Genomic DNA, 23,682 nt, shown 5'->3' with positions numbered 1-23,682 from the left:
TGCACCTGCATACAGGAGAGAGGGTAGAAATGGGCACAGACCTGGAGCAGGCTAATTGGGAAAAACAAAAAGAATGGGTGACGTATGTATGTGTATCTCAGAGATGGAAGAGCCTGAGAGTAATTCAGAAGCCAGACCGGGGGTGCATCCATACTAAAGTGGGAATAAACTCAAGATTTGTATGTGTTCTAGCTCTTCCACACTGGTTTCCAGAAGTTATGTGGTCTGGATGTAGTCTGGTAGTAGTAAATCTTAGTCCTTTTCAGGATCAATAGTAGAATAAATTATTTCTGTTTTCCTTGCTTTTCATCTCCTTGGCTAGTGAATAATTTGTATTCTGTGATGAGTAGATGATGTCCCATGCTCAGCCTGTGATTTTTGGTTCACCGGAAGAGAGGGGTCATTGTCTGCTGCAGCTAGCTAGTCTTTTAGCTCAAGTGATGAAGGTTATTGCTGTGAATTAAAACATTTTCTCTTCTGACTCCACAGATGATCTTTGGTGAAAGGCCTTATAATTCGTTATGACAGATAGGTTTTTTTGTTTACCATTTATTAATCTGAACAGACTGAATTTTAAAAAGATGATTGCTGAGTCAAAAGGTAAGAAATGACAGAATAGAATTAATTTGCTTTGCAAACTACTTGTGACCTCAATTGGATTAGAAAGATGCCTGGAAATAGCCCATCATGCGAGTGTTCCTGCAAGATAGTCTCAAATAGGTCTGACTGACGTTCAACATCCAGTCATTTTTGTTCAAACTTATTTTATTATCACTGTTTCTGGATTTTTTTTTTTGTCTGCTTCCTCTTTTTTGTTACTTGTTCTTGATTATCTGTGCCTTCTCTCTTCTCTTTTTTCTGGCTCATAACTTACCTTTCCTGTTGTGCAGAGACCCCACCCATACACATATTTGTTCATTCTTTTTCCCTATTTTATTTTTCCAGAAGCTGTTTACATTTCACTAATACCTCTTCATAATATCTTTGAGTTAAGGGTTGTCTTTAGCTGTGAGAAGCATTGTAGGTGAAGTGTACCATAATGTGAGTACTTCAGCTCCTTGCTGATCTCATGGGTTCTGGGTAACTTCAGGTGGTATCATTGATCTGGTCTTACAGTTAGCCAGGACTAAAAATTAAAGTAGTTTCATATGGCTGTAATTCTCAGTATTTTCTGACAGTGTAGTCTAGATGGGATATTTCTTCTTGATAGGTTTAACTTTGAGTGAGTGTGTTTCCTCGATTTCCAATTGAATGTGCACATTTACACTAATACACTTGAATGTTTACATACAAATATTTAAGTGTGTGCTAGAATAAGTCATCCCCTTCTAGGAAATATAACATATTACAATCACAAAAATATTTATTTACATACCAATTAATAGATTTATAAATTACATTATTTCTTAGGTAATTCTTTTGATTTACTGCAATGCAGTTGTTAAAGGAAATGCTTTCTTTCCCAAGAATTTGAGGCTCCCGAGGAAGAAGGCACTACAGCAATAGAGAATAAGCACAACTGAAGCCTTGCTGGCAGGTGCAATGTATTACTTTAACACAGTGAACTGAATAAAGGTCCTGACATGTGAGTCTCCTTTTTTTCAAACAGGAGGCGGTTTTGGGAGTTGCTGAGCAAAGTTACTCAGTAAGACTGAGCTGGTGGGGCTCCACAGCAAGGAGACCATCAGTACACGGCAGCTGCTACTGTCAGTGAGATTGTGTTGTATGCACTGTTGCACAGAATTATTCTTTATGAAAAAGTACTGACAGGTATCCAATGAGAAGAGACAATAGGGTAATCTAATAGAACAGTATTGATCCTGCAGTATCAGAAAACATTTAGCATAAATTGCATATATGCTTATGCAGCCTTGGAGTTTTTATAGTTTAGCCTCATATTGTGCGAGCTTTTTAAAAATTCTTTTATGTGATATTTCTAATATAGACATGAATGCTAAGAAGTAAATTTGCAGATGAAATACATGTGTTTAAGTCAATGGGCTCTCTAAATGGGCTCTTGCAATTTTGAGTGAGTGAATATCTGATTAGAGAGTTGTTTGCAATTAGGATAAGGATCAGAATTCATGAACAGAGAGTGATGAAAGAAGTAACAAAATGGCTACTCACATTGGTCACTGTAGAACAGGAGATGACAGAATAAAACTTGGGGGCAGGGGGAGGGTGGGGGCGAGCGGGGGAAGCTTGTCACAGCCTGCAAAGATAGATGTGGGTGTTACTACAGAAAAGTCAGCAACATATATGTTTAAGTGTGTTTAAGTCTCCAAAGCACTTTCCCCCCCCCTTAGCAGTAGTTGATATTTATTAAGGTAATACTGTCCATGATAAAAACACTCTTCCTCCCTATCTCCTCCTTTCCAGCTGCTTCTTCCCTAGTGTCCCTGTGTGCTGCTATTGCAACTGTGTGTGATGCTTAGTAAAGTAAATAAATCAGGGAATTGTCTTGACCAAACCCCCCTCTGTTTACTGGGTTATATCCCAGCAGATTCTGTTTCTCCAGAGTGCTGTCTGGCTTTTCTTCAGCAACCAAGGTATTCCAGAAGAATAGGCATATTTTAATGATCAGAAGGTGCTGCAGTCCTATATAGATGACTTTTGGGGCTGGAGAAGAACAGTATGATTCCTTTTGAATGGAGCTAAACTGAAAGATGTAACCCAGGAACAAGCCTAAGGTGCTGCAATTGCTAATGGCTCTTGAGTTCATGAAAAATGACTAAAGCTGCTCCAAGGTAGGTTTGGAATAGCTCTAACAAAATACATACAGTGTGAACATCTAGTACTCTGCATCTTTTGCTCCATAGGTACTCTTCTGTTGTGCCATACTGTTTGCTAATGTAGACATACATAGAGAAAATACTTACTTTGAAGAAGACCTGACGTAGCAGGCACACAGGTCAAGGATATTAAGACTGTTATCAAAGATCTGCACAAAAGTTAAAGGATGGTAAATTGCACAGAAGTATACATGTAACGTAATTAACCCAATCAGCAGCTTTATGCTGCTACTTTGTACAGTACACTCACTGGCCATGTTTGTGTGTTCTTAAATTTTGTTTTAAGAAACCAAAGAAGCTAGCTTAGAACAGCTAATTTAAAACATAAGTTCAGAGTTTCTGTGACAGTAAATGGAGACTGAGTTGTCTTAGATGTCTACAGGGAGCATTTCATTGATCTTCCTCATATGGTGAGGCCAATATATATTGTGGACAGATAAAGAAAGAAGTTTTGCCCTATACCCTTTGATGAGTTTTATGTACTTATGTGTTGAAGGCCAGTGTTAACTTAAACTTGCTTCTGTTGTCAATAGCCAGCCAGTAGGTACAGCTCAAATATCCTGGGATGCCCTTTCTAAGATGCTTCCTTCCCTTCAGTAGGCTGCAGAACATTCTTTCATCGATTTATTTTAGACCCATTGATTTTTCAGACTTCACTGCACAGTGGTCCAGCTGGAACAGAAATGAGAACTTTTTTCATGCACAGTACCCTATGGGCTGGTTGTATGGACAGTTGCCAAGGAAGTGGGAGCTATGGATTTTGATAGTCTTGAAAAGAGAGAAAACTTCTTGTATTAAAAATCCATAAGTACTAAGTTTTATGCATAAGGCAGCCATTTCCTGCCTTTCTAGCTGTGTTTTGAACTGGGCTTAGTGAAGTCTGAGCAAGGTGTGCTTATTCTGAACACAGATCAAGCCTCCTCTTCAGGTAAATATCCATCAGAAAACTAAATACATCACACCTTCAGATTGTACCAGGGTCCATGAGAGCTTTACTGAAACCCCAGTTTCCTGGTCTAAAGTATACATTTCTGTGACCTTAATAAACTACTTACTGTAGTCTAAGAGAACAGAGGAAACCAGTACTGCTATCTGTATGGGCCTGATGAACACAGTTAGTAGTCACAGTTACAGAAAATGCCATTATTTCAGTTTCTGTGTGATAGAAATAGAGCTAGAGGTGCAGCCTTTGCAGAAAAGACAGAGCAGTCCATCAGCTCGCACAAACGCTTGACGTTACTTTAACCATCTGCAGAACATCTTTTAGAGTCTAAATAACAATAGCAATAGCCTGCCAAAACCATGAAAGCATGGGTGTCTAAAAAATACTATGCTCTGTGAAAGTAATACTATTTGTCAACTGCTGACAAGAACAGATTGGTTTTAGGTTGCCTTAGGAGACTAGCCTTGAAAAGAAACTAGTTTATTCCTCCTACGGAAAAATCTTCATTCAACGCTAACAGTAAGCCAGTATAAACAGAAATCTCCCCACTAAAAGGCAGATAGAATTTTAAACAATTGTAGCTGAAAGTCAAATCCATTTGTAGTATTTACTTAAGAAAGGAAAAATAATGTGATCATTAAATGTTAATACTTTTTTCTTTTTAGGTTTTAATCTGTTGTTAGATACTCAAGATACTTACATTCAAAATTTTTGTGGTGTTTGGAGCTGGAAACTTAGACACAAATTCAACTGTTAGTTTTGTTTGTGAGTGATGTAAGAGCAAAATTCTGCAACAGGTCAAGTATTTGTGCAAGTCAAAACATGTATTATGATTCCCTTTTGTTAGGCACAATACAAAGACAGAGCAAACCATTTATCTCATCCCAAAGACATTATAATGAAACTATAAGATTTAAGACAGAAGATGGATACCTACAGAACAACCAGACTTGGCTGGTTAATTAAAAAATAAATAATATGAAAAATGATGCTTCACCTATGGTGTAGATTTTGTGCTCATCACACCAGATAAGAATTGTGCTGAAGGAGAGAGGTTACTGAATTGGGATAAATGGTGTGACTCCGTGTAAGCCTTGCAATGCTGAGTTGTGCACTGAGTTTAGTACTTAGGTTTCCCACTATTAAGTATGTATGCATGAGAACCAGCAAAGGAGAAGATAACTGATGGGCAGAGTTTTAGCGATGACATTCCTAATGGGTGGGTGAGAGCAGGATGAGGGAACATTTGTGAAAATAGCCTGATCAATGGATGAAAGTAGTAGCTCTGTCGATAGCTGGAAAAGTAAGGTTCTCTGTTCTCTAGATGTGGTTTGTATCTATCTGAGAGGCTCACTTCAATGTTATTCCAGTTCTCGGTGACCAACAGAATCAGTGGTTTTTTCAGTGACAAAAGAGGAAGCTTTCTCAAGGAAAGCATGTTGAAAGAAACATTTAAAACTAATTCAAATGGTTAGATATCAGCAAGAAGGTACTGGAAAGTTAAGATGTTCACTTGGACAGGAGGCAAGCCTGGAGTAGAAGCATAAATGATGACTCATAGAAATGATTGTTGATTTTATATTTTCAGATGAGATTAGCCAGAGACGCTGCAGAAGGAGAGGAAAACTGGACCATGAATGTACCCTGTATAGCCTCTTCATGGAAAGTTGAATGTATGAGTTGTCTGACTGATTTCATGAGTCTTTATAGTTTGGAAAGCCTTTTGCTTTTGGATTATGAGGAAAGGTATAGCAGAAAAATGATGTGCAATATACCAATTTTTAAACTGAAATGATATTCCATGTATAGAATGTATCGTAGTACTCAGCCAGATGGAGTGAGTACAGAATCTCCTTTACTATTCATGGTGGATTTTTTAAAGTCTTTAAAATATATTCTATGTTTTATTTTTGTAGATGCAGTTCTTGAAGTAAACATCATATTGATTTTTGAGGGGAACTTATGGGTTATTTTAGAAAGTATTTACATCCACTAAGACCTCTGCATATAAATACCTAGTAGCATTTGCAAATGAAGACCACCATGGAAAAGCTTAGTGACATTTCTTATAAACACATTTTACCTGACTGGTCATACTGTCTCTGAAGAGAGCATTAATATATTTGAGTGGATGTTAAGAATACATATTATCTAGGAGACTGAAACTCTGCTTTCAGATAGCTCGTGCTTTAGGTTGCATTATTTTTATGAATAAAACTTTAATCTTGGGTTAAGAATTTTTCTTTCAAGTTAAGTCTGGGAATATATCAAAATATTTACCCAAGAGAGTGGAGTTTTGGAAGTTGATTTTGTTTGGTTTTTCTCCTTGACATTGAAAGGTTTGAAGGCAAAAAAAAAAAAAAGAGGAATAGTGATGGCAGGATGAGCCATGGCAGGATAGCATACAGAGCAAAGTTTGCAAACTACATCGAAATTTCATGTGGCAAAAAGCAAAGCTACTGTGAGCATCTTAAGCCTGAGTACATTTGTTTGGAGCATTTATTATTCAATAACAAAGCGAAATGTTAGATTGTGGTTAGTCTTGCATAAATTATAGCAAGCAGGAGTTATCAAAAATCTCAGTATTTTTACTTGCTGTGCTGGCTAGCATTGCTCAAAAGGACAAAGTCACATCTTTATCTTTTTTACCCTAACAAGCGTTGGATGAAAATGTATGTTATGTACTGTTCTACACAGATTTCTTTTTCTACTTATCACAATATTATTTAAAGCCTTTTAGTATTTCATTAATGATCTGAACTACTAGCTCTGGTTGGCATCAGGGAGTATTAGGCAGTCTCTTAGATTTCTCTAAGATAGGGTTACATTGAAGATAAGGACCAAAATGAGATTTAGAGATCTTTAAGGAACGCAGTAAGAGATCAAACGATTGTTCACTTGTGTTTTCAATAAGGCGTTGTTAGTAGCCTTACTGTGGCATTTTCTAGATGAGAAAGAAGAGAATTTGAGTTTTCTGAGGGCTTAGTTCTCATGTATATCGTAGTTCTGTAGGCTATGTAAGAAAAGACTTCAGTAAGGCAATAACTGATGACACCTTATTGCCTGCCAGAAATCGGTGTTTGTGGATGTTGCAATGTAAGAGTTTGGCTTTCACGAAGAATGTAAAAGCGTGCCTAAACTACATGTCTTGATCAAATGTGGATACAGTCCTTCCATCTAAAGAGGTTGCTAACTCTTCAGAATGTGTTTATCTGTCCGCTCCTGTTTCCTGTGCTATTTGGTTTGATTTTTATTTTGCTGTTCTCTGCCTCTGAACTGAATCTACTACTGAATCACCACGCTTGGTGGTGATGGCATGGTGACAGTGCAAACAGCTCAGCCATATTGTTATCCTGTATATTGCTAGCATTTGAGTCAATATTTGTCTGTCTTTCAATGCCTTCATGAAAAAAGAGAATTTATTTATTAAATGAGAGAATTTTGACTCCTTAAGACATGTGACTCCTGCAAACACTGTAATCATTTCTCAACAAGGACATTATCCTAAGAAAAGATATTTTAACATTTGACTTTGTCACATTTTCCAAGAGAGAGCAATCGGAGCAGAACCATGGAGCAGTCTAGAGGAAATGTTATCCTGGAAGAGTGTACAAGGTTATATCAGCCTCTCCCACATAGAGGCACACATACAATGAAGTATCATCAAGTCTTTCTCGAGCATTCTCAAGCAAAATATACAGTTAAGGCAATTTGACTCTATTCTTAGATAGATCATTACAGTACTTCTCTGCCTTTTTAACCCCAATTTCACACCCACCCACCCCCAAATATTTCTGGCTACAAATTAAACCTGTTATTTATATTATTACTATGGAAAATTTATTGTCCTGTATATAGCATTCTTTCACATATTGAGATTCATCAGCATGTCCGATGTTCACTCTTTCTTCCTAACTTTTTTTTTTTTTTTTTTTTCTCAAACTTTCTATCGTTCTGGTTTGGAGAAGAGCAGGTACTGAAAAGTTGACAAAGTTCCATGAAAAATATGATGCCCTGACCTAGATGCTGGTCTTCACTATTCTCATCAGTGGCAAATAAACCAGAATGATTGCTTTTTTCAGTTTGCATTTGGCTCATCCCAGAATGGAGTCTGGCCTTTTAAAAATAGCTTTGTGTTAAAGAGTCCTGCCCACCATGTGATCCATGATAATCCCCAGATCCTCTTCTGCAGTAGTGCTACAGGGATTATTCTTTACTTGTTATTTGTGCATTTGATTTCTCCATTTGGAGAGCACTACGCTGTAACATTCATTGGACTTGATGTTTTTAATTGCTGTTCTGATTGATTGAGACCTTTTTGCATTTTAAGGTTTTCCTACGAAGAATAAAAGTTGATGACTGGCTTATTCCCGCTGACAGGAAGAGGCAATTCATCAGTGCAGTTTTGGAGCCATGAGCTGGCCTGGCTTCAGATTGTTCTGTGCCTAAGATTTTGGAATCAGCTGCAGTGGTAGTTTGTCTTTATATAGCCTCTCTGGCTTACAAATGCTTAGAGCTCTCTTAGAAACGTGATGTGTGGCACTAAGCGGTAGTTAGCCAGTATGAACATCTTCAGGATTGCTCAGTCTATGTAAGTGAAGCAGGAAGGAAAGATCTTTCTCCTGACGTGTTATCCAGCTTGGTCAGGCATGACGCCTGTTTGGGGCTCTTTCACAGGATGGCGATGACACAGTTTGGAATCAGAAGGGTTTTGGTCACAGTTTCTTGATAAGTGTATCTACTGAGCTCTCTGAATTCCTGAATTGTTGCTGTGTCTGAGTGGTGGGTTTGGAAAGACACAGGCTTCACTGTGACAACCTTCCAGGTCATCACTGTTGATTTTAGTTTACTAGAAATAGAAGTGTATTTCTGTATTTCTGCAATGGTTTATGCTGTCCCTTTTTGACCTTTCTTAGGTAATAGTCTTATGTGATACAGGGTTACATCTTCCTTGGAAATAAGCTTCTTGTGTCACTCTTCTGTTTCCTTGTATAGTTCCTCTCAGTCTGAACTGAGACAAGACCATTTTTCTGCCTTGATTTCCACTTGTTCAAATGGTATAGTGTCTCAGCAGTCCTGAGGGTGCTTCACCCCTGAGTATTGCTGCTTTCCTGAAGTATACTATCCCACATTCTGCAGAAGGGTTACAGGTCAGTCAGTAAGAACGTTATGGGGATGGAGTCCTTCATACCCGCACCTCTCCAGACATCTATCAGCAAAACCAGAAAAAGCCATAGGGGTTTTTTTTGAACCAAAGATGCTGATTTTTTTAAATTCATAACTTATTTAGGAAAAATCAATAAGCATTACTATGAGCTAGGTTCAGTTTAAAAGAAGCTGGTCACAAGAAAATAAAATTCACATAGAGCATTCTGCTGAGACAGAGCTGTAGCAAAATATAGAAAAGTATTTTAAAAAAACAACAAGCCATAACTATCTTAAAGATATGTAGGGTAAAATCACGGAATTTCAGAGGTTAAAAGTTACAAGGTATCTGCACTGACTTAGTGATACTGTATAGCTTGTGTACTTTGGAGAGTATTTCAGCTGTTGTTAACAACGGTACTTTAAAATGCTTGGAACAAAGAATATCAGGAATTCCTGATTAGTATCATTAACAGGCAAGCACTGGGGGGAAAAAAAAAAAAAAAAAAAAAAAAAAGCAAAAAACCCCCAACTTTACCTTTTTTAGCAATTTTTTTAGGTATGAATGTATTTTATTTCCACATACATTGCTTTGCCTTTTTAATTAGGAGGAAATAGTATGCAAGGAAAATAAGGCAGCCTTAAGTGGGCACGTGAGTTGAAGGCTGGTACTCTCATCTTGCAGAGGCCATGCATGAACACATGGCTCTAAAGAATGTTACCACTGAATTCAGCGTATCTGCTATCTCACACAACAGACTGAATCCCTCCCAGTGGTTATACTGGCGCAACCCCATCAGCTTGTTCCATTGGGGTAATTGAAAGCAGAATGCACCCAAAGAAACACAAATAATTCACTGTTGGATTAGTTTTAGTTAACTAATAAACAAGGCATGGCACTTCCAGAGTTTTGTCATCTTGTTTTCACAATAAATAGTCTTTAATTGTCTCATCTGAAGATACTAAAGCAGGCAGGAACATAAAATGGCATGACACATTTTTCTCTCGTTTTTGTTAATCTGTGAGGTAAGCCACAATGCTGATTATTAACAGCCTCCTCTATACTGCAGAGTGGCTTCAGTGATTCTGCAAATTGGCTAGATTTGAAGCTGTTAATTATGCAGTATAGTGCACTCCATAAAGGCAGAAATGAATGTGACTTGGCTCGGTTCTCATGTGAATAAATTGTAAAACTTGGACCTCTGTCTTGAATTCTGGCTTCACAGAGGACATGGACATTCTGTATGACAGGCTTGGTGAGGACAAATTATTTACTCCATTAAAAAATCAGAATAGGTTCATAGTAAAATCACATACCTGGCAGAAAGCCCATGGCTCTTGGGACCCTGCAGAGGTCCAAGGCTCATTAACAGGCGTTTGTTTTTATCGTTTTGTCTAAGAGCTGACAAACATCTTAAATCCAAATATCTAGTAAATCATAAGGATGGGAGCTTTTCCTCCTTCCCTGCATTCACCAACCATACTTGTATGTGTCTAGAACTGCCCACAGGCATATTAGAGTCCCTGTCTGCCTGCTGTAGAAGAAAAAAGCATGGTCTCCACCACATGCTGCTCATCTAACATCATGGCAAATGATAAGCGGGGGTGAGGGGAAGGTCGTCTTTCGGCTGAGGCTCTCTGTTTAGGTTTTTATGTAAATGTAGATGTTGCATAACAAATCATGACAAGATACTTTTACTTTGGGTTTCCACCTATAAATCAAGGAATTTACAGGATGCTGCTACTTCTGAAGCAAATCTTTACATACTTGTATCATTTTCTCCTGAAGTATGAAAGCAGATAAACAAATCATAGAAGAAAAAACAGCTCCATAAATTGGAAAGATTTTTAGATCTTCTAGAAATGTATTCAAATAAGGAGATACTATGTCAAATATATGACTATACCTTTTTAGCTGTTGCAAGGTTGTAGCAGTGTAACTGATACTAATTGAAACAACCTGAAAGCAGTATCACACGTCCAGCATGTCACAGTGATGAAAAGTAAAATGTCATTTTCACAGTTTCTTCTAAAAATTTAAGATATTCTTTAAAATATTCTTTAAAAAAGAATAGTAAGTTTGGGACTTGAATTGCTATTTTTTTAAACTAACAGTGAAATAAAATTACTATCGCAGCCAATGCCTTAATCCATAAAACAAAGAGGACTTTATAGTTTAAACATACTAAAATCACCAGTGTTTAATTCCTATAAACTGTTTGGTGTCATTTAAACTTTTGCAATAAATACATCGATTTATCTGGTTTAATTTTTTTTTTTTTTTTTTTGACAAACAAGAAAGGCAATAGTTGAGGAAAAACCTTAACAGTGTGATTCAGGCTAACGTATAGCACTAGGTTTGTTATCAACAAGATGTATTAAAATGGAAACAATGAACTAGCAAAGCCATCTTGTGCATGGGATTATTAAATTCACAGTTTGCTGTTGCTAATTTTTTAGTAGGCTTCAGTTGCTTGGGAAAGCTCATACAAACTCATTTTACAAAACTGATTATTAGACAAAATGCTCCCTGTCATTGCCACTGGAGGAATAGCTCTGAATCAGGGCTGTGTCACAAATGGAGTTAGCTGAATGACCTCAGTTCAATACCATTTACCTAACAGAATTATGAAGATCTTGCTGACATAATGAATAGGTTCTGCTCAGACAAACATAGTGCCTGGAGATAATGGAAATTCAGTGCAGGGCTGTTTGTTTTCTTTGGCTGATAGGAAGAGCTTGGACTAGTAAAGTCAGTCCTCATGCTTTTATCAGAATTATGTTACTTTTATGATGTGACAAAGGTCAGTCTGGTGACAGAGTTGCAATTATAGAGCTGTTTAGACTTGTTGGTTCTGCAAGATATTGTCCCTTAAATTATACTTCTTAAGCAGGTGCATTTTGTTCACTTTGATGAAATATGTGATGAAATGGAGTTAGAGATAATACAGAACTGAATCCTTTTATGTATCCTACAAAGGATATTGTGTTTTGTAGTCAGTGTTTCATGAGCAAACACAGAAACCAGCCTGTGCAGTTGATTCTGAAGGATCCTTCCCTTTTTTTTTTCTTTTTGATTCAAAATGTTGTTCACATTCATAGTTGTGAGAAAATTTTGAGAACAAAAATTGTTTCCATTTTTCAAATGCAGTCAGTGACCCATATACCAGTATGAGTCAAAGACAAATTATAATACTGAGGGCAGTTCTGTTATCAGATATTTAAAACAAGAATTGTTTATTAAAAAAGTCTCAGAATAAAACCAATTAATTTAACGTCAATATTAAGATTTTCAAAAGGAAAACTGTTCCCCAGTGTAAACTTCTGTTTCACCACCATGTTCTCAGAGCACTGTGAGAACCAAGAATATTTTTCTGTGTTGAGCCTTTATGGAAGTTGAGTGGCACTGTGAAGTACAGAGAGCTTCAGCTCTCAGAGCACTAGACATTTTTCAGAGGCATTTATTTGGAAACAATTTCTGTTGGAGTGTAAGAAATAGTTTCGCTTCTGCAGCCAGCAATGTATATGTAACACTTCAGATAGAACAGACCCAAATCTTAAAATATTTTTCCTGTTAAAAAAGTGTCATGGGTTAGTATTTGTCTCGTATATATAATAAAATAAATATTCATTCTTTTTAGGGTGAAAAAGGAGATAAAGGAGAACCAGGACCAGAAGGCATTCATGGAAGAGAGGTAAGCTGAATGATAATGAAACAGTCAAGTTACAAACTTTTGGGGGGATGATTAAGCGACGAAATTCAGAATTTATGTAAGGAGAGTAATGGATTTAGAAAATGTGTATGTATGGAGAGTTAACATCCACAAGACGATGGGCCAAGAAAAAGAGATGCATTCAGGTGAGCTGTGAGTTCTTAGGGCTTCAGGTTGGACAGGAGAGCTATGGGTGAGGAAGTGGTAGTTTCCATGATATTTCTGCTGAGGGCTCATGAGATAAACTGAAACAAGCATGGACATTAAAGCAACACAATATAAATGAGAATCATTCCTGGTTGGATAATCTGCTGGAAAAGAGGGTGTTTCTGGAGACAGCGTAAAGCTAGGTCTGGACCTTTGGTTTCTAAAAAGGAAAATATACAGAGAATTTGAGTTAACATTTCACTCTTTTTCTCTGCCAGATTTCACTGCCTGCTTAGTTAATTGATCTGGTCCATATTTGAGACAGAGCATGAATCTGTGTCTAAAAATACTGGATAATCCTGATCATTGAATTCACATTCAAGCTTGAACCTGAGCTAACACCATAGGCATGCCCAATAATAAACCTTACTTTTGCCTAATTTAGTTTTAAATTTAAATTTACTTTTCTATATATAAAACCAAGATGAGAGGACAGAAAATCAGAATTTTTGTCAATGCAATACTAAAATGGCCAACCAGCATGATTTGAACAGCAAGTTTTTTTAAAAAAAATAGTAAAATAAATCCAGCATTTTTCTTCATCCCCCTTTTCCACTTTTGTCTCCTCCTTGACCTAGCTGGGTGTCAACCTGGGTGTAGGTTTTAATACAGGATACTGTTGGTTCTCCAATTGCAAATTATCATAGTTGAAGGCTCACAGAGGGATCTGAACCTGACTGTCCAAATTCTGTGGGGAATGACTGGCATTAGGATTGGAATCCAGATACAGGATTTGTAAAAAACATTCAGCAAAGCTTTTTTAAGCAACTTTACCAAAAGAGTAAAAGGGTCAGCATTTGACACAAAAATGCTGTGACAGTCTAGCTGGGTCTACTGAAAATGCAGTAAAACAGACTACATAATTATGACCCTTTTTATGTCATCTGGCTTTCTAAACACACTGCAACTATAAAAATATTTTTCCTGTTTTAGTTTATTATAATTTAATGCTAGATAAATCAGGCTATTTTTGACTAATAGTAGATGTCCTCCATATGAAAACATGTACTATGTACTGAGCTGAAACTACATTTAGGTATTCAAAGAGGTATTCTCTTGTAGCGTGCCTGTCTGTAAAGGTGAATCATATACTTCTGTCATGCATACATAGATGCTGACAGCATGGAAAAAACACGTCTGTGTTTCTTTCCATAGCTCTGGGGACATTTCTGTGTTGGTCTTACACGATCTCCTTTACTACATGGGATCTTGTTCCATAAACCTTTTAGGAAGAGTAAGATATACCAAGTATCTGGTGAACTCTAGAACATATTTGTCATAATGGCACTGTGAAAGTGTAAAATATCGAACCTTTATATTTTGAAATATTTACTGAACTGTTGTAATGTGTCAAGAAATGGTAGCTTATCATTGTGGAAATTGTCATTAAAACATTTTGGAAGTAAAAGTGCACAAGGCAATAGAACATTATATTGTTTGAATCCACACATAATTCCTTTTTAACAACACATATAAAATGCTTTGGATTCAGTTATCACTGTGCATGGGGATGCCGGTCATTAAGTTTAAATTTAAATGACTGTGTATCATTGACTGTTGGTTGCTATCAGTGTCTCTCAAACTCATTCCACATACAGAAATGTAACATCTGATATTTCTGAAATAATCAAGTTAATCTGCTTTCACGGTTGTAATCTGCAGCGTTGTATAAAGAAAGCCTGAAAATACTTAAAGCTAGCGGTATCGGCTGCTGGCAGCTGTTGTCCCTCCCTGGGGGAGTGATGGGTTCCGTACTTTCAAGTGAAGAACTTGAAAATTATGACTGAACGTTTTATCTTGCACAAATGGTAGAAACATATTTGAATTTATTTTAATCAAAATCGGGAAAGTAGGTGTCACAGAACAGTTTTGCTTGCTGTTACTACTTGTGTTTTCTTAGCTGTACAAAAAGTTCTTGCTGGAATGAAGTAGCATGGCAGAGGGGAAGCCAGACCTGATTTGGAGACTAGGCCTTCTGTAATGATGAAGAGGTACCCAAAAAGTTTAATTCCCTCATCCCTCACTGGTTGTGCTAACTGGGTCAGTTAGTCTCATTGAGAACCAGGTTTGGATGCAGGAACTGTGAATATATTTAACTGCTCTACACATCTCCTGGTTTATCACTCCAGGAATCTGGGCCAAGATCTACAATGCCGTGTCCCAGTCTGGGAAATTATTCAAAATCCATCTGACAACATGAATACTTGCTATAAATACTAGTAATGTGGTTGCCATTGTTTTTAGCTTCTTAAGGAGTAGTTATAAATAACTTACTGCATTACTAATGTAGTCCTCCCGTGCTATGTATTCACATGGCATCTGTAAGCAGGTATTTGCCTGTATAATATGAACAGACGGTTTGCTTGAGTATTATCTCTGTTTTATCCCTTGAGACTTTTTTAGCCACTTGACATTAATAATGACATTTGTATCACTGTAACAAGTGGAGATTCATAGACACACTGCCTGAAAAAAAGCCTGATAAATGCAGTTTCTTCTCCATCATGCTCATATCCCATATGGAATAAGGACAGATTTGCAATACAAATATCCATGAAACTATCTGTGGAGTAAGATCTATGTTGTATTCATATGCTTGTCAGTTGAACTGAAATGGAAAGAAAATCTTTATCACTGAAACTTTTAGTCTCTTTTTGGAGTCATGTAATTTTCTTAATCAGTGGTGCAGGTAGGAAATGAATACCATGGGATACTACCAATTAATATTTTGCTGACATAAATGAAATCCTTCAGCAAAACTACGTGAAAACAGAAAGTTTTATCATATTTATCAGCACGTGTCATGCACAGCTAGAGGAAGAACAGACTCTTTCATGTAAATTGAAAAAAAAGTGTAAAAAAATCTGAAATTAAATTCTAGTATATAATCTCTACAGCATTAAGCCAAGTGATTCACTAATTATTTTTTTTTCTCCTGCTGGGAAACGTGATACCCTAAGTGACTTTTAAAAAACTTTCCTACATAAAATGTTGTTATTCTTTACATATCTGATGTCAAAGGATGGACCCCTGAAGTTCAATCAAAAAAATTGCAGGTTTTCAATGGAAAGATGGAAAACAGATTGGACCTTTTGTGGTTTATGCTTGTGTGAAAAGGTGAACAGAAATATGAACATTTTTAAAGGGATCCAATGTATTGATATGATAGTAACAGTTGTTCACCTTTACAACCTCATGGCCTGTCTCTCTAATCTTGAACTCTCTCAGTATTAGCATTGTAAGAAAATATTTGCATAGCAAGGGAGGAATCCTATTGCTTGAAAGTATGTAGTTGCTAATGATACTTAGTTATATCTAGAGCTTGAGGATTCTGTTAGGAATAAAAATATAAGGAGATGATAGGGATTGCTCAGGATCCAGAAAATTCTAGTAGTGTAGCAATTTGAAGTTTTTAAACTACATTAACAAGAAAAGAGCAATGGCAATAATTAGAAGTACAGGAGACATAAATTGAAAAATAGTATATTGTTTGGAGGTTTGAAAGTACTTTGCTAAATTAGGAAAGTTATCCTAACATATACAGCTTGGTGTTGTACAGCTGATTGAAGCTGTTGTTTTAATTTAGATTTTAAGACTGAAATGTGGAGAAAATGTAGTTCTGTTGTCTTACTCTTTAGAGTATTTCCAAGTTCTATTACTCAGTAGAGATTGTTGATTTGATCTACAATAATTTGGTTGCACATTGTTGGTTAGTGTGTGGGATTGTTTACTGTATTTCCAGTACTTTATATAATATGCATTGTTCCAGGAGATTTTAACCTGATATGAGTTTGAGCCAGATTACTCTAACGCAGGCCAGAAAATTGTAAATAATGAATGATATTTTTCCAAGCAGGTATCTTTCAGAGTGAAAAACCTCTTCTCCTCAAAAGATTATGCCAATTTTACAGCATTTTCCATTGCCGCATGCATGCAGCGTAGTATATACTGCACAAATAGGTGCATTCCCAGTGAGTGACACTTGACTGCTGCAGGGGCTGCTGGAGTCCTCTGGTTAGGGTCCAGCTGATCTTTGCATTTTTTTCATTGGGAAGAGCACCTGTCATCAGCTGCCAGTACGTTTTGCCCGTTTCGTCTCTTTTCTGTGATAATCTATGAGCACTGTCTGCTGTCTCTCTCTGAGAAAGTGTTCAGGGTATGATGCAGTTTTCTCAGGCCTCAGTGAACATGCAAGGGCATGTTAAATCAGAATTCATCAAGTAAAGCATTAGGGCGCAAAAAGCATGTTTTACTTGGAGGGAACACTTAACATAACAATTTTCCTAATGTTTCTGAACTCTAGAAAGAGTTTTGTTATTGATAATTTCATGCAAAGCTAACAATTCAGTTATTTCGGTACTCTTTTTCAGACTTCTCTGATCACACTCATGTCTGTTATTATGGTAAACATTTTGTTTCAGGGTGAGAGGTTAATGCCCTTCTCAGATATTTCCCAGCTGTGGATATGTAAGTAACTGATAGCAGCTGAGAAAAGGCCGTGGGCCTTGTCTTCTTCAACCCTACTGGTGAGGTTTGAGTTGTGGCCCATATCTGTCTTTTCATCTCAGTAGTTTGTCTTCAACGAGCTGTTACAGAGAACCCTGGCTCTCGCTGCCCTTGCTCCCTCTGGTCTCCAGTCCATACAGAAACTCTTCAGTCCAGTTGTCTGCTGCCAGGCAGCGTAAGCCTTAGAAATTCTGGCAGCTCTGTAAGAGTTTCCCAGTAAGCTTCCTTTCCTTACCCTTGCTTTCTTGAGGCTTCTGTGTTTGCTCCCAGATCAGCTCATTATCAGTCTACTGCTAAAAGACTTCCTCAAACTTCCCTGGCCTGTCATTCAAATCCCCCTGTTTGGGCTGCAGAGTTTTTGTCACAGGGATTGCCAGCTAGTCAGTCTCAGCTGGAGAGGTGTCTGCTCATTAAACCCTTACAAATCCTTTGTGTGGCTTTTAAACCCAGCTGAACATCATAGTGTCAATGTTAAAAGGAACAGACAAGTTTGCAAGAAAATCTAATTTACAGAAGCAGACTCCTTTAAATTACAGGATGCTTTCACCATCCTGTGCAAGCACCAACACACATTTCCCTTATTAATATAACCTCTGCAGCGTGTATGGGAGTACTCATAGAAGATGTGTACTTGGTTCAAGTTGTTGCTGTTGTTTGATGGGCAGGTTAGATGATACTCCTAGGGGCTACAGTTCCTTCCCAGTGTAGGTCCTGAGATGCTACAGGCATATGAGATGTGATTTCCCAGCACAAGCAGCAAGCTGTGAATCCTCTGTTCTCTTCATCTTCTGTCCTTTTTTGCTAGTGATGGTAGTAGTACCGGTTTGCAGATCATCTTGACCCAAAAGAAATGGTTTAAGGGAAAATGTTGTTTGGTTTTCTTTTCTTGCAAAATCTTTGACCGTTCTGATCTTTTCCAAATGACTGAAAACATAGGAAGTGAAAACCTGTTTCGTTTTCTGGTCCTGCTTATACCTGGCACCACTTCTGCATGATTAAAATGTTCTCAGACTTAGTAAGGAACATATTTACCACATCACTAAGTAAAGTTATTTTTTCTTCAATGTGGAACTCCAGAGCACAACAGACATTGTATGAGATTGTCACTGGTTTAAAAGGAAAATTCAAATAGAAAAACTGTTGCCTTTTATGCCAGTAGTGTTGGGACACCATTAATAAAATCCCATCCTTTGAAGAATTTGTGAAACTATGGTCCTTTTTAGAGTTTTAAAGTACAGTTACTGTTTTTCAGTTGTTTTCCTCTCCTAATCCAGTTGGTTTTATAGGCCGGCTAAGACTCCAGTAAATTAATATCACAGGAAAGTCTGCTTTAAATACTAGTCAAAAATAGCATCAACCAACTTGGTAACTTCTCCTTTAAATTCCTTCCACCAGAAGAAGTACCATTGTCACCCCCTTCCAAACAGAAAGCTTGCCTCTAGTTTAATCTTTCCCCTGTTGGCCCCAATTTTGCTGACTTTACACCCTTATTGATATTTGTCATAGACTTGTTCCAGTAATTTCTCCGTTGGTCAGCAATTCTGTTACAGTAATACCTGTCTTATTAAATATATATATATATATATAAAATTTCTGATTCCTGCCATTTCCCATGTTGTTATCTTGTTGGCCTTATACATGCATATTCTAATACTTACTTTACATTTTGGCATCCATAGAGGAACCATAATGTAAGCTTGTTCTGACCTATAAAAAGACCAACCTGTAGTCCTTACAGAGGAGAAAAAGTACCAGCTGAAGTCTGTTCATGAACTCACAAATGTGTATTATTATATTGCTTGCAAAAAGCTAGAATTAGATTGGGATACAATTCAATAATTCATTTACCCCCTGTTATGAGAGCTGCTGGAATTTTTACTCAGTTCTTGAACTTCTTGCAAATCTGGTAACAGACTCCATAGATCAATAGAAGACAGTTTGTTGTTTTCAAAACTGACCTCATTCTCCTAAAATATTGCAGAAAATAAGGTTTTCTAATTTAAAGCTTATCTAAAATCATCCAGATTGTACCTGTTCAGAGAACCACATCCATTTTACTGAAGCATCCGGTTCTGGTCTCTGCCAGAGATAGGATACTGTACTGTACTGTGCTGGAAGGGGCTACAGATTTGACTTAGCACAGGAATTCTTATTTCTTATGTCATTTCAGAGATAGTCAGCAGCAGCTAAACCTCTCGGCAGCTTTAAAAGGGTGGCTGTAGGGAGGAATAGGCATTGTGCAGTACCAGATGTGTTTTTACAGGCATTCACTATGTCTGGAACTTACTAAAATAATATTTTTTAAAAGATGTATAGTGTGTAGAACAAATCTAATGGGATAACCCCTTAAGCATTTTTTTTCTGATACTACTTTTCTTTCTTGGGGTTGTAAACTGCAAAGGAAAGCTAATTCAAGTATTTTTAAGTAAATGCTTTTTATAAAAATCTTCATGGGTACTCAAAAATCCTGCTTCAAACACTGTAAGGTTTGTTGTCAAATATGTAGTTTCCCCTTGTCCTTTTTATGAGAGGTCAACCTCTGTGGTCATTGTCTCTGCAGTAGCTGTCAAACTGCATACCTCACCGAGGTGCACTGCAGGAACACTACTAAAAGCTTTAAACACACCAATTAGGAAAAAATGAGGTTCATAGTTTGACAGTGCGTGGCTTAGGTTCCATATCTTTCATCTGCAGTTGTCTTTTCTATTCAGCAGAGGCACACAGATATATCACCGTGAGTTGCAGATTTTTTTTTTGCCCTTATCTTTTCTCTTCTGTAAATATACAGCCTAAGAGCTAATTCTGAAACCTATTGTTCCACTGCTGATTTGCTAATATTGATTTTGAACCAAATCCATACAGTTTGCATACCTGAAAAATCCCTAAAATGGCTTTTTAGAATATGGAGTAGTTGTGTTTTATGCAGTCTTTCAGAAGGAGGTGAAAAGTAAAATGTAGTAAATGGAGACAATATTAAAACTATGTCATAAATATGCAGATTGTAAAAAGAAAGCAATTTTTTGGCTTGGTTTTTTGTATCCATCTGCCTATTACATTTTTTAAGTTCAAACAGCAAAACTACTTCTGATTTAACTATTACATATTTGGCAAGCTTAATAAAGGACAAATCAAAGCTAAATCAGGGGTATTTACAACAACCACAAATTTAATCCAAAGTGGGTACTTAAATGCTCATATAGTTCTAAATGATGTTCCTTCCAGATGGTGAATCAATGTAATTTTAGCAGGAAGTGAAGTTGCACAAATATGCAGTATTTAGAACACTCACTGATTTAATGTTTCTGTACCCACCAAGGCACAGATGTTACTTATCATTTTTGTGCCAGTTGTCTCTATCTTTCCAATTATTGCAAACTGAGGAAGAGAGTTTGCAAGAGCAAAAAGGGGGCTGGGAAGAACTTAAGTTAAACCCTAATTCAGATGTAGATGAATCTTTTCTGTCCTCAACCTTCTTAACCTCCACAATAATAACCATGGTGGCCTACTTGTGGAGTATCTCATTGATTCAGTCCTGTATTGCCTAAATTTTTGCCATTTGGTTTCTAAGTAAAATCTTTGAACCTGTAGAGCTGTCTCTGACTTACAGTGTACGTGCTCTCCTGTCACATGCCTCTAAAGCCGTCATCGGAGGGAAGGCACAAGACAAATCTCTTGGCTTAGACAAAAAGGACTTCCTCGTAGGTTGGTCCAGCATCAGAATTAAGGTATTTTAGGTATTGTAAAGGGTAGATTCAGACTAGATATAAGGAGTAAATAAGATGAGGATGCTGGAAATACTGGAACAGGTTGCCCAGAGAGGTGATAGATGCCTATCCCTGGAAACATTCAAGGTCAGGTTGGACGGGGCTCCGAGCAACATGACCGAGTTGAAGATATCTCTGCTTTATTGAAGGGGGGTTGGACTAGATGACCTTTAAAGCCCCTTGCAACCCAAACCATTCTATGATTCTGCAGTTGTGAAATTCATGCATATGTAATGTGTAAAACTAGGCAGTATTACCTGCTTCTCTAGCTGAAAGCAGAACTAAGGAGGGAGGTATGAAGGACTGCAGTATTTCTCTAATTGGCTTTTCAAACACTGGTGGTGATTGGAGTGTTGGAGGATGTGCAGCAGCTCTGAGCGGTACATTGCTGTAGTTCACCAGCTCAGCATTGCTGCCTGAAACATAGAATCCACAGCTCTCTGTCCACCTCTGCCTCTTTCCCAATTTTAGCAAAGGTTAAGTGAATATGCTAGTACTTTCTCTAGTACTCTATTTATCTTTGTCAGCCATGCAAGACACAGACCTACTGGGACTGCAAAGGAACTTTGCATTTCTACAATCTACTTGCCATAATGGGGCACAATCAAGTAGATCGTTTGGCTGTGTATGTTTAATTATGTGTTGAAGACAGATGCAGTCTTCGATACATGTTTCTCTGTTCGCAAAATAATGAAAATAAAGAATTGTGAGATAGTAGTACTAATAATGTGATAATATTTTAAGGCTTAGTTGGTTAGTGTATACTAATTCACAGCACTACAGGATTTTGTCCAACACATTCCCCACATGACAGCAAATATGCACTTTTCTTCTTTGCCCAGGGACTAAAAGGTGACCCTGGTAGTCCTGGTGTGGCTGGTCCTAAAGGAGAAAAGGTACTTTTAAATCTGTAAAGTTGTATGTATATGTGAGCGTGCATGATATTTTTTCAATATTGAACACATTACCTTATCTACTTGTGATGAACAACCACTGCTGCTGTTGGTGTGGCATAAGGGTTGAAGAATATGAATGCAGATAACTGTAAGTATGGAAGACAAGTATTTATCACAACAAATTTTGAAAGAAGTTCAGAGCAGGAGCCCAAATTCGATGTTCTGAATTCCTTTCTGGGTGCTCTGATTTGCTCCCATGGACTGAACCTGAAGGTCTCACAGCGTGATTCATACCTCAGCGACCTAATTCTGTGAACATTTTACACAGTCAGATGTCTTTACACATGTGAGCCACCACACTGACTTCAGTAGCCACCTTGTGCATGTAAGCTGCAGCTTGTAATTTAACATATGCAAATGTGTTTTGAAGGATTGCTTTTTTTAAGCTGTGATTCATTTTTGCAGAGGCTTGCTTTATTTTTTCCATTTAACCTGCGGTGAACTGTGTACATCTACGCTATTACTGAAAAAGACTATTGCTTTACTCATATATTTTCGTAATCAGAGCATGTTTGATGATTATACTGAATTTACTTCTGCAGTGGTGCATATCCTCTAAAATGCCTAGAGGTTAAATACGTATAACGAAAGAGATTGACGATTTACTTACTCTTCTGTTTTAACTAGGGAGATGCAGGACCTCCAGGACCAGCTGCCTTGAGTGTAAGTACACGTAAAACACAAACAGACAAAAGAAAATCCCTAAGAAATGTTGCCATTTTTAGCTTATCTGCAATGTAAATACTTTCATTATTAAATTTAAGAGCCAAGTCCCTCTCTTAAGAATGCCTCTGCATTTTCTATATGAATTGTGAAGCAGGGAAAAGTGAATTTTATAAATTTAAATAAAATAAGCATATTTAAAACATCTTGTTTCCCACCAAATGCTAACAAGAATATTGGGGGTTTATTCTGTGTATAGACAGTATAGGCTGGTTAAAGTGAAAGAATTCCCTTGTTATTTTTAGTGAAAAACATTTTTCAGTAAAAGTTTGCAAAACTAATTAATGCTTTTTAAGATATTGTAAATATTCTATTGTCAGGTTATTTTATCAAGTATTTAGTTATTAGTGCAATGCCGTATGTACAATATAGTATTATATATAGCATGCATATGTTCAAATTTGACACCCAGGACCCTATTTTCAGAAAGTTAAGGGTGTGGGGATACATCCAGCAGCCAGATAGATGTAAGGTTGCCACAGCTCCTTGCCCTCAGGTCCAACTGGTAGTGAGGCTGAGTGTGCATTCCCAGTAGGCACCCAAACACACATACAACACATATAGACAGGTCTGGCCACATAGGTCAACACAGATGGACACACTCAGCACTGCCACAAACACAAACAGCACCATCAGCCTCATCCTGTTACCCTCTCTGGCTGATCGTGATGACAGTCTGGTTCTGGGAAATATATACATCTATACAATGTACATCCCTCTAGTAGCTGAGCTGACACGCAGCCTAACCAGTAGATGCCACTGCTCTGGCTCTCTCCAGTTACTGGCACCTGGACATGCAGTCCCCCTGAGGCTCACAGCCCCACTCCAGTTACTGGTGCAAACCTACTCACAGACACCCATGCAAAAACACGGTTGTACACACACACACACACACACACACACACATGCCAGTCCAGCTTGATATTTGCTGTT

The 23,682-nt window shown here is 37.5% G+C and overlaps 1 protein-coding gene across 1 annotated transcript in view; it reads left to right on the top strand.

Annotated features, from left to right (window-relative positions):
• Positions 1 to 23,682, top strand: part of COL19A1 (collagen type XIX alpha 1 chain) — a 203,997-nt gene that overhangs the window by 86,219 nt on the left and 94,096 nt on the right. The window contains exons 12-14 of the mRNA XM_035895611.1: positions 12,522 to 12,575; positions 21,913 to 21,966; positions 22,654 to 22,689. Of these exons, the coding sequence (XP_035751504.1) occupies positions 12,522 to 12,575; positions 21,913 to 21,966; positions 22,654 to 22,689 (144 nt within the window). The remainder of the gene's footprint in view (positions 1 to 12,521; positions 12,576 to 21,912; positions 21,967 to 22,653; positions 22,690 to 23,682) is intronic.

Source organism: Egretta garzetta, unplaced genomic scaffold (assembly GCF_000687185.1).
Source record: "Egretta garzetta isolate BGI_Z169 unplaced genomic scaffold, ASM68718v1 scaffold55, whole genome shotgun sequence".
Classification (NCBI taxonomy): Eukaryota; Metazoa; Chordata; class Aves; order Pelecaniformes; family Ardeidae; genus Egretta; species Egretta garzetta.
The sequence above is the reverse complement of the archived record's forward strand: the minus strand, read 5'-3'. Positions and strand labels throughout refer to the sequence as shown.